The following is an 11,529-nucleotide window of genomic DNA, read 5'->3' as shown; positions in this document are numbered from 1 at the left end:
CCTGGGGTGGAGAGCATCTGGACCCGCTGACTTGAACACGTCCAGCCCCTCCAGAAGCTCTCTAACCCGGTCCTCCCCAACCTGAGGTCTGGAGGCGTTTCCCTTGAGTCCATCCAGCATCACAGCGGGGAAGTCCCGGTCCCCGCACAAGAAAACGGAGGTGAAGAATTGGTTAAAGAGTTCCACTTTCTCCTCTGGCGCAACCACCAGATTGCTCAGCATACTTTGCAGGGGCCCCACATTACCCGGTGCCTTCTTCATCCTCCCTACATATTTGAAAAAGGACTTTTTACTATCCTTGATCTTGTTCTAATTAGCCATAATGAGTCGTGAAAATGCTTGGGCATGTATCCAAAACAAGGTGAATCTTCTTTGGTCTAAAAATTAGAATAAGTAATGGTTTTAAACAAAGTTGTTACTTCTGCATACCACTCTACCTTGTGTCTCTGTGTCTTATCCTGTTTGTGCTGACACCAGCTTGTTTATATTATTGGTATATAAGTGTATGCATATGAACATATTTTACCTCTGCCCATTCATATGAGCCAATGTTGCCAAATGACGTTCCTCCCCATGAGCAGAAAATAATGGTCCGGTCAGGCCTCCACCCTTTCTTAACCTTTATCATCAAGGCTTGTATAAAGGCTGTGATGATGGCAGTACTTTGGGCCCATCCGTGTCCACTGGAACTGTATAAACTATTGTGGTGGCTACCAACGATGACATATCTGTCTGAAAAATAAAAATAAATTAAAAAAAAATTAAAAAGTTGGATGTTAACTTTTTAAAAATCAAATACAAACAGTTTTGGAGTGAAATAGTCTAATAATAAAGGCTGAATTCTGTTAATACTTTCTTATGTTAACAATGCATACAGCACAGGTAAGTGTTGTCAACAAAAATCTGCATGATCAAGCTAAGTCCTGTGCAAGGCAATACCTAGATCTTTGTTTTCTTTACTTACAGCAATCATAACATAAGTAAACAGGGGTCAATATAGAAGCCAAGTAAAAATGTGCACATGCTTTTGAAGTGCATAGTGTTATTTGTCATCTTACAGCTGCCATAAATAACTTTGATCCTGTGTTCTGAATATCTTAGACAAGCATCTGAAAATACACTGATAAACAGAGACTTTCTCCCCCCAGCTCCCTCCCCCGCCCCGAGTCCTAACTTTTGCAACTCCACTGACTTTCTTTATTACAATCACTTCTCATGGCACATCCAAAACATTTGTGGCACAGTTTGTCATTGAGTTATCCAATAGATCTCCAAGCATGCTTTAATATGCTGTAAAAATAAGATGATAATGCTCAGGCAAAATGTGGCTTACTGTGCAGTGGCAGCAACTAAAAGCTTTGGTTGTATAAAAAATGAAGCAAGCAGAGGTTAGGCTCTATTTAAGAAAAAAAGATATAGTATAGAAACTAGTATAATGCCATTAATGATACAACCTCACCTGGAATACTGTGTTGAGTGCTATCTCAAAAAGGGTACTGGAAAAACAGAAGAACTTGAGAAGCAGGTAACCAGAACAGTTAAAGATCTGGAAAGGCTTCCGGGTAAGGAGAGACTGAAAAGACTGGGACTGTAGGTTCAGAGAGGAGATATGACAAAAGTATAACAACAACAATCACGGTACAGAAAAGGCGGAGGAAACCTGTTTACTTTGATTATATAAGAACAAGGTGATAATTTACAAACTAATGAAACGCGGCAGATTTCAACCTGAAATAAGAAATCTCAGGTGGTTAATCCATGAAACACTCTGCTAAAATACAACATTGTGGGCAGCATAGTCAGAGAACTTGGAAGAGGCTTCAACAATTATACGGATAATGAAAACATCCATTGTTAAAGAGGATGGGGAAAAAAATCACTCGCATGTTAAAAATATATAACCTTATGCTTCAGGGCACAGTTTCATCATTGTCTTTTTACAGTTTTCTAGGCTCTTTCCTCTAAGCATCCTAACTACTTTTGGAAATAATAAATTACTGAATTAGATTAACCACCGGTCTGAGCAGAATGGCAAGTTCTGTGTACCGCAGGGTCCAGCCGCAGTTAGGAGTACAAAAGTAAGATAACATCAGCCCTGCTGTGTGCTGTCAGCTTATGAAAACAAACTGGAATTTGGGTGTAGGTTAGATCCTCATCCAAGTCCCTTACACCTGCCAAACAGAGCGGGATTAAGGGTGTTCTTTATTTCAGAATTTCTGCAGGGGAAAAACAGTTTTCTGATCAGTTCAGAACCCTGAAATAAATCCACTGGGTGTCTGCCGGGCTCTGAAAGATTTCAGGCTCTATCCGATCTGGTTCATCTATTGCTGTTGTCAATGCTGGAGTGTAACTAGATGTTTGCATTATAAATTGTCCACACATTAAATTGCCTATGAAATTAAATGCTGTGCACTCCACAGGGATCTCGGTTTTGATTACTGCCTACAAACATCTTGAATTGGACATGTACTCTCTGATTATAAAACCCCCTCCATCAAAGTGGGCCTTTAGTGGACTTCTGTTCAAGGCAGTACCCAGGGACATGATTTTAGAAGAGTACAATAATGTGGCACTGGGTTTTACTGAAGTGGCAGCGGCAACATCTCTCTTGACTTAAGTGCCTTTCAATCAGATTGCATTACTGATTGCCTCCAAATATATATATACACACACACCCACACACATACATACATACATATATACACACACACATATATGTAGACATACACACAAAAGTACACACACACACATAAATGAAAATCTATTTGTAACACCAGCTGTTTCTTAGATTGTAATTTTATTGTAATGTACTGATACAGAGTCATTAACACAAACTGTATACCTTGTCAGGAAAATGTAAATCTAAGTGTACATAATAATTTAATGCAATGAGAAGTATTGTAATGAGAAATAGTCTCAAGGAACTGCTAAAAGTTGCATCAATCCCGCAGATCCAACAGACATTCGCTGTTGGGTCCCAGGGGTTGAGAGATCAAGCTGAAATTTAGGGCAGCTGTGAGTCCCGTAGCCCCACCTCTCCCTCCTCCCAGCTCCGGCGCTGTTTTCAGGATGGGAGTAGAGGGAGACAGCAGAGGAAGCTCGGTCTGGGGTTGGCCCAGCCAGCTCTGGAGGGTGGGGAAGGTAGACGGGCACTCCCCCACATCTCTTCAGACTTATGGACCCACAAGGACCTACCAGAACTACAGAGAGGGTTTGGGCAGCATCAAGGATTGCCCTCCCCTGTCCTATCCGCTTGCCCTGCGGAATAAAAGTATAATGGGATCTGACAACTACCATCTTCAGTCCAAGAAGCTCCAGCTAAGAGAGGGGAGTGGGGACAGCAGCTGATGGCTCTTTTGAAGCTACTGACCTGCCTACACCCCTTCCAAATGAACAGACACGCAAGAAAACTGACTACAGAAGCAGCAGATGGGCAGCAGCAGTAGCCTCTTCTGCCAAAAACCTCCTGAAAGTAGGTGGGGAAACAGACAGAATATAAGGAGAAGGAAGAGGGGTGCCAAGCAGAAAAGGAAGAACCGTCGGAAACCTTGGGGGAGTGAGAAGATAGGCAAGACAGTCAGGGTGGTCAGCAGAGTAAGGATTAATAACTGGCGGACTGTATATAGTCTTTTTCCTTATTAGTTACACCTCCCCGAAATACAATGACTAGCTATTTAGTGCTTGCTCACTATAAAATCCATACACATTGCATTCAGATTTCCACAGTGGTTGCTGACTAACCAAGACATTCCTTCCTTCTCTTATTTCTTCAGCTTCGTGGCAGGATTTCAGATGCTCCATGAGAGCTTTTAAACTCTCTCTATAATGCTTCGCCAACCAAAAATTAAAACATATGTCTCCACGTATAGAAACCCCTAGGAGGGAAAATCCATGCTTGGTGCAACTCTTTGGGGTTTCAGTGAACTAAGAGCAGATACATTCTGCTTCCTCTCTCTACTGCAGGAGCATAGAGAGAATTGCTGCAGACATAAGCTGAAAAGAACCACGTTAAGATGACAAAGTGCCAAATATGCCTTGAAAACTTCCGGTATTGTCACTCCCAGCAGGGCCTCTGCTACAATACCCACTGGGAAGTACAGTGAATCAATTGGAGGCTTAGAGTTATTTTCAAAAGGAATGGCATCCATAGAGAACTATGCATTTAAATTAGAAGACAGGGCTTGATAGCCCCAGTTCAGCGAGGTATTTAAGGATGGGCCGCACTAAACATCTGAGTAGACACCGTGATTCCAGTGCCCTGTGCGCATAAAATTAAGGATGTTCCTATAAAAAACACAGAATCAGGGTCTCCATAAGGATGCCATTAGCACAAGAAATATTTAGGGGTTTGTTTGTTTTTTTACTTTAAATTTTCGCATACACTATAGTAAATACAGGAGGGAAAGTATTGCCAGATGCATTGCAGAAAGTTCATGTCAAGGAAAAAAGGCCTAGTTTTTAAATCAGTTTTCCTATTCCTGGTTTGCAATTCAGAAAAGCAGGGGAATTCTTCTGAAAATGCTATTTTGTATTTCACAACTTCAGCTATTTTTTTTCAACATAGGTATTTATACTACCCCACGGGTAATAAGACTGATAACTTCAAATTCTTGTACAGCCATAAAAACCTGCGTTTAATCAAATTTAATTTTAAAATGGTATTTTTTTAATCTTTTCTAAAAGCAACTTAGTTGTAAAAGCTGTAGCTGTTACTCCACTAACAGAAGTTATAGTACAAGCTTCTTCATCCTGCCCACCTCAGTTCCTCACTACTGACCTGATCTGATCACATCTTCAGAGCGTGAAGTTAAGCTGCCATCTACCTCTTTGCTTAGACTGACAATAGCACTGCTAATCCGGGAAAATGTGATGATGGTTTTGGAGAAGATGCCATCTGTCTGTCTGGAACTGCACTGAGTGGACCACCAAAACTCAGTATGTCAGTGATGCCAGTGATTTCCCAGTGATAACACTTTCTACAACTACGGCAATAAAACAGAGTGAATCTTTGCAATTCTGCCATCCCTACTCCCATTGAACAAACAGATTTCAGTGGGAATACCCTGGTATAAGAAACTGCTTACCATAAATAAGTCTGAAGAACTGGGCCTTAAATTTTACAAGTGACAGAATTTCCAAGCTGTGTACTCCTCTAAAATGTCCGTTGCTACGTTTTGTGCTACTTAGCTAGAGCTCATCCTCTGTCTTGATTCAGTTAGCAATCTGCCCACAGGTGGGACGCAGTGCAATGCCCCACTACACATCTAAGTCGCACAAAGTTTGATATTTGCTTTTGATTGCTTCTGCAAAAATAAGTGATCCCATTTAGAATTGGGTGCTAATGTGAGAATAAGCATAGACTTCTACCATTCTGACATATGCATCACATCCGCTTCCTATAATGCCAACTCATAGATAATTTAAGAAATAAGACTTAATAATAATCCGTATTTAAGAAGACTACAGCCTTTGCCAAGTCAAAGAGACCTCTTATACAAAGCTTCCAGTCAAGCAATGCATTAGTTTCTACAATTAGAAATTCCAAGACATTTGCTGATTATGCTGTAAAACACATGTATTATTATAAGGATAACTACTATTTGTGCAAAAATATGCTCATTTTGTTGGCACCATCTCCTTTAGCTAAATCTCTGCTTAACTCTACTGGTGAGCCTTTGTATAAACCAAAGTGTAATCTCCCTAGAACAAGGATAGTCTTTTCATTAGAAATTATGGCAGAGCTCATCACAATAAGAACTTGATACTTTGCTGGAGCTCTTGATATTATAGTTCTACTTTAACAAAAGTGGTAATGAGGATAATAGTGATCATAAAGGTTTACTTACCAGGAAGTGCAGATCCCTTTAAATACCCAATAACATTAGAAATCGTCTTGTATGTTGTGACTGTCTGAACATTCAGAGTGATTACAGTCTTTTCTGGTGAGAGAGAAAAGGAAGCAAAAAACATCAGGTCTGAAAGTTTATCAAGCCTCCAAATTCTCTACGCCCTCAATTACCCTACAACAAATGAAGGGAAAAAAAGAAGAGGTAAGAGAATATCTTTCCTCTTCCTAAATTACATAAAAGAGGTATGTCAGACAATAACAACTTCAACCACCTCTTCCCCCATGCTCATTTAACAACATGACCCCAAGTGGTTCCTCAGCAGATGGAGGAAAACATGAAAGTGGTGACTCCAAAAAGATGCACCTCTACTGTTTGAGCTAAGACGGCAGTGCTGCAATGGGCTCATCAACCTCTACACGTGGCCCAGCCACACAGGTAAGAACTGAATACAAGAGTGAATCTGTGGGTTACACACATTTCTGGGCAAGAGAGCTTGTGCAGTGCCAGTCCCTATACAGGATACCACTGATACCATTCAGAAGCTGGGCGTTATTTTAGACTTGTCAGGAGCTCTCCCATGGTCATACTCCCCATGCAGAGCCAGGTTATAAAAAGGGTAGTTCAGTCCAAACAGGTTTCAAGAGCCTTCCCTCAAAAGTTACTGATCCCAAATAAAATACTCTATGGAAAGATCACTTTGTTCTTAATCTCCCAGGCTATTTTCCTCCTATTATATTTTTTCCCGAACAGCCTCTTCTCTTGCTTCCTGAGATGCATGGGATGTTTCAATGGAGAGTGCACTGCAATTCATAAAGTAAAAATAGCCTGTCTCTAGCTTTATTAGAATGCTTTTCATGTTCAGATGAATTTATTCAGTGAGCCAATTTTAAAAGTTAATTAAAAGCAAACCCAGATTTTTCATTCACCTGCTAGATCACAGAAACCGATGGCCTCATTAATGTTAAAAAAGCTAGGACCTTTCGCTGCTTCTTAAAAAATAAAACCAACAAATATTTATAAGTCAATCTCCCAAAGTTTGTATCCAATCCCTTATTCGGGTGAGATACGTGATCATCGGTGAGAACATCATTAGTTCTTAGGGTAAAAACTAAATAAGGACAGTTTTAACCAGCTTATCCATTAAAGTTATCTTCCTTAAAATGCTTGCCCCTTGCACAATGAACTAATGTGAGCTCTAAGAACAGCTATAATTACAACCGGGCTCTATGCATTATCCCCAGGTTATAAATCACAGTCTTTTGAGATATAAAATTATTCTAGGTCCAAATGACTAATTTTGTTGAAAAGTATATTCAAGCCAAGTTTGATTTCCCACTTTTAGTCTAGTCTCACTGTACTTAAATGTGGTATATTTTATTAGGTCCAATTCAGCAAAGTGCATGCTAAAATCTGCTGGAAGACAACGGACTTCACTACTTTCTTCATTTCTATGTTGAATTAGTTCCACAATTGACACTGGCTACCAAGTCCTGAACTGATAATAAAGCAAGAGAAAATTCTCCTCTGGCAACTGATACATTTTGGAATCACATATTAAAATGACTAGACATATTGTAGAGTACTCTGGCTTAAAGTGGCTTAGGCTTAAAGGCTTAGTGCACCTGGCAAAAGGGCTCAAGGGGCTTTCTACAGGGTACACAAAAAAAGTAAAATTTAATTTCCTTTAAACAGTTCTGACAACAAATCTCGCTTCCTGATGTTACACATCCAATGAAAGACTTTAAAGGTCTTGACAACTTTATCTCTTTTCCCTTTATTCTCTGAAAAGCCATAAGGAGACTTTAGCTTAATACTGCTTGAAATATACTTTACGTTTTTCTAAGCCATAAAAGCCACTTCAAAATGAAAAGAGTACAAAGGGATGCATTCATATCATTAATATTTCTGGTTTGTTTATATTTTTTCAAGTTTTCCTAACTTGAAAGCTATTCATTACCACATACAGGGTGTGTCTTACACATGCATATTAATGCAATGCAATAAACCCCGGTGCTTATTGCCACTACCCCTCCCCCCCCCGCCGCTTCTCTTTCTGCAGGTCAGCCCGTCTCCTGTGCTGCCGCCAAGTCCATGGTGCCTGGCCTCGGGGAGGTAAGAGGCTCCTGGCCGACTGGGACGTGGAACTGGTGGCACCACAGCACTCCCTCCAGAAGACCTTCCAGAAAGGTGCCCGGGGGCCAGCCCCCGCCCTGCACTGGCTCTGCACCCCAAGCATGCCCCTGATGAGAGTATTCTGAGCACGCTGCGAGGAACCGCTTGTGCAGCCCGAGGGTACACGACCCACTATGCCCTGCTACTGCTGACTGCCATGGTGCCCCAGGTGCACCTAGAACAGAACACTGAGCTTCAACAGTGTGGAGGGCAAGGCTCTGCTGCCTCACAACCTCTGCCACCGCCCAAAGGACTACCTGTGGCCTGGGGTAGGCTTGGAAATGGGTTACCTGCATTCCCTGCACCCAGGAGCCCACCCACCCCTGAGGAGCAAGCAGGGACAGGAGACTCAGCTGGTGACTGCCTGTGCCAGGGCCTGACTTACCATGGTCTCTGGGCACCCATGCACACATGAGTCCTGATCTGAGGCCAGACTGCACAGCCCCCTGGTATTGAGCATGTTAGCTCAGAAATGTTGCAAACTCTTACAAACAACTTATTTCTCCTGGCTCTGTAGGACCTGAAGCTGTACGCAAGGCAGAGACACCAGCTGGCAGCCGGGAAGTGCCTTCAGGGTCGCTGCCAGTCTTGGCCAGGGCTCTGTGTACGTGCCAGCTCTGGTCATGGTGGCTGAGGAGTGGCTGGAAGATTCGTGGGCCTGGTGCATGGATAACATTGCCCATGGGTGGGAAAGCGATACATGAAAATGGAAGAGGGACACCTGCCAGGTTGGTGAGGGATGCACACAAGGTAGTGAGGGAGTTCTGGGAGGGACAGGCTCCTGGCCCTGTAGGAGAAGCACCTGGAGGCCCAGGAGGGGCAGGCTACCCTGGTGGCCAGGACAGTGGAGGTCACACAGGAGGACTGGAGAGTGCTGGACACCACCCTGGCCCTGATGGTTACCGTTGTATCATCTGGTCCCCTGGCCCTAGCCCCATCTGTCCCCTGGCAGCTGCTCACCACCCAGCAGCAGGGCCATCCCAGGGGCCTGGGCTGAGGAGCAGCAGCACCTTCACTGGCCAGGTGCCCCTGCCCTGAGGTCCCCACTACCCAGCACCCCTGCCTAGGCCCAGCCCTGCTGCTCACCCAAGCATCATGCGGCCCCAGAGCAGGTGCTGCCTGCAGCAGGACCAGGACCAAGCAGGACCAGGGCCAAGTGCCTGCTGGCAGCTGAGCCAGCTTCCCCTCCTGCAGCAGGACCAGGACCAGGACCAAGCTCTGGCTGCAAGAGGGGGAGCTGGCTCTGTTGCCACCTCCAGGCAAGCCCCCCACTGACCACACTCACTGCAGCTTGCACACCCGTGGGGGTGTGGCCAGAGGCTACAGTGCTGGATGCCTGTCCCCAGGCTCTAACCCTTGGTGCCCCTACCCTGAGAGGTCACAAATTCTACTGGACATAGTCTGCATGGGAAAGAGGGTGCTTTATTGGTGGGGTGGTGGGTGCACCAGCACCCATTTAGGTAGCCGATGGCTCACTCCACAAGTGCGTGGGTCTGGCTTCGGCACCTGTTGAAGTATGCCTGGCAGGGGCCCAGCTGGCCGGTGTAGGGCCACATTAACTAAGGCAGGGGCAGTTAGGCAGAGTCCTGTCTGAGGAGGAGCAGGACAGCCACCGTAACAAGCTGGCGGTCCAGAACCCCTGGTGCAAAGCACCCACTCTCCACCGGGGCTGGCAGAGCAGAGTTGTGGAACATGCAGGTGTCATGGATGCTGCCTGTCCAGTTGGCATTCACATTGGTGAAGGCACTGTAGTGATCAAAGACAGCCTGGAGCATGACAGAGTAGAAGCCCTACCAGCTGTAGTAGGTCTGGTCACTGCAGGGTGGCAGGTGATGAGCAGGTGTGGGTCCTTTCCAGGTGTTCTGCCATTCCAAGTATGGGGAGAGCTACTCAAGGAGCTCCTCAAAGGTGGCCTGGGTCATCCAGAATGATTTCAATCACTGCTCATTATCCCAGGTGGACTGGATGATGTGCAGCTGCCAGTCCTGGCTGGCTGGGCAGGCTCTTAGGTAGCAGAGTTGGAGCCCCAAGAGCGTATGGGTGGTACCAGTGGTGGCGTCCAGATGTCCAGACCCCAGCAGGGATTCTGATGATGCACAGCAGCACAGTGGCAGGGGGCCTGGGATGGCATGGTGAGCCTGGCTAGGAGGTTTCATTATGCAGGGGGGCTGCCAGGGCTGAGACTGATTTGAGTCAGGTGACAGTTGCCATGGCAGGGCAGAGTGGTGAGTAGGAGCCTGGGGTGGCAGACATTGCTCTCAGGTCCTAGCAGCAGACATGGTGCAGTGGGCAGCGGCTCCAGCAACAGAACTGCAGCATACTGGCAGAGTGCTCTGCAGGCTGCTCCAAACCAGGAAGCCACATGGCCAGGGAGAGGGAGTAGGGCTGTCTTTTACAGATGGCTGCTGGCTGCAGGTAGGTGCAGTCAGAGCCTCCAGCTCCCCCTAGCTGCTGCAGGACCAGAGAAGGCAGGAGCAGACTTGCTGCCAGGACTAGCAAATCTGTTCCCAAATGGTATATGTAGACCCCTGCCCAGGATGGGTTCACTCTAGAATAAATTACTCTGGTGTAAACCCAACCAGGAGCATTTGCACATGTAGATGCACCCACCTCATAACTAAAACAGGCATTTTGCATCATCATATTTCTTGACGACAATTTTAGTATCAGGTTTACATACTAAAGTTAAACCCTAAATCTTCTTTCAGAACCCAGTTGTGGGCCACAAAACAATAATTCAGGCCCAAATCATCTAACAAAACTTCCTTTATGCACATGTTTAAATTTAATTATATGAATGCCTGAGTAAAGCTGAGTAGATGCACAAGCAGGAACCAGATCTCCAACTGCAAACTCTGCAAATTATTCCAGTGTGCTACAGAAGTCCCCTTTTATGGAAAAAAGTGCAATTAGAGATTAAAAGTACAATTTAGTCTCTGATGCATACACAGGTCTTATACAAGTTACGCAGTTAGGTATGAATTTTCTCCGACATTGGAAAAACTTGAAATACAAGAAAAAATGGTCATTTGAAGCCACTGTAAAAGTGAAACAAAGTAATGTAACATACGACTGATGTTAAAAATACTGTTTCTATTGGAATATATAGCATAACATAAGACTCACAGTACTGCCAGTTTCAAGGAGAGGTGGGGGCGTTGGCACTCTATATTAAGGAGGAATACACATCCTCGTCAATTAGCAAGGAGTCAGAGGAAGGGCACTCTGAAGTGTTTTGGGTTAGAGTACAAGCCAGTCAAGGGGAAAGAGACTTAACGGTGGGGGTCTACTACAGACCTCCCAACCAGGGGGAACAGCTTGACCGGGAATTCTTAGGTCAGCTTACTGAGGTAGTGAAGTCTAAGCATGTGGTAGTCATGGGGGACCTGAACTTCCCGGACATCTCCTGGGAAGAGCAGTCAGCAAGGTCTGACCGTTCACGTAGGTTCTTGGCCAGAGTGCAGGACCTCCATCTAACCCAGGAGGTGCACAGCCCCACCAGGGGAGA

The 11,529-nt window shown here is 44.8% G+C and overlaps 1 protein-coding gene across 2 annotated transcripts in view; it reads right to left on the bottom strand.

Moving 5' to 3' along the window:
* Nucleotides 1-11,529, bottom strand: part of NAALADL2 (N-acetylated alpha-linked acidic dipeptidase like 2) — a 1,056,665-nt gene that overhangs the window by 268,475 nt on the left and 776,661 nt on the right. For both annotated transcript variants that reach the window (XM_019532747.1, XM_019532746.1), the window contains 2 exons: nt 5,847-5,939; nt 527-732 (listed from right to left, as the gene is read on the bottom strand). In XM_019532747.1, coding sequence (XP_019388292.1) covers nt 527-732; nt 5,847-5,939 — 299 coding nt within the window. The remainder of the gene's footprint in view (nt 1-526; nt 733-5,846; nt 5,940-11,529) is intronic.

This window comes from Crocodylus porosus, unplaced genomic scaffold, assembly GCF_001723895.1.
Source record: "Crocodylus porosus isolate Cpor-Errol unplaced genomic scaffold, CroPor_comp1, whole genome shotgun sequence".
NCBI classification, from domain to species: domain Eukaryota; kingdom Metazoa; phylum Chordata; order Crocodylia; family Crocodylidae; genus Crocodylus; species Crocodylus porosus.
Note: the sequence above shows the minus strand (reverse complement) of the source record. Positions and strands in the feature narration are given on the sequence as shown.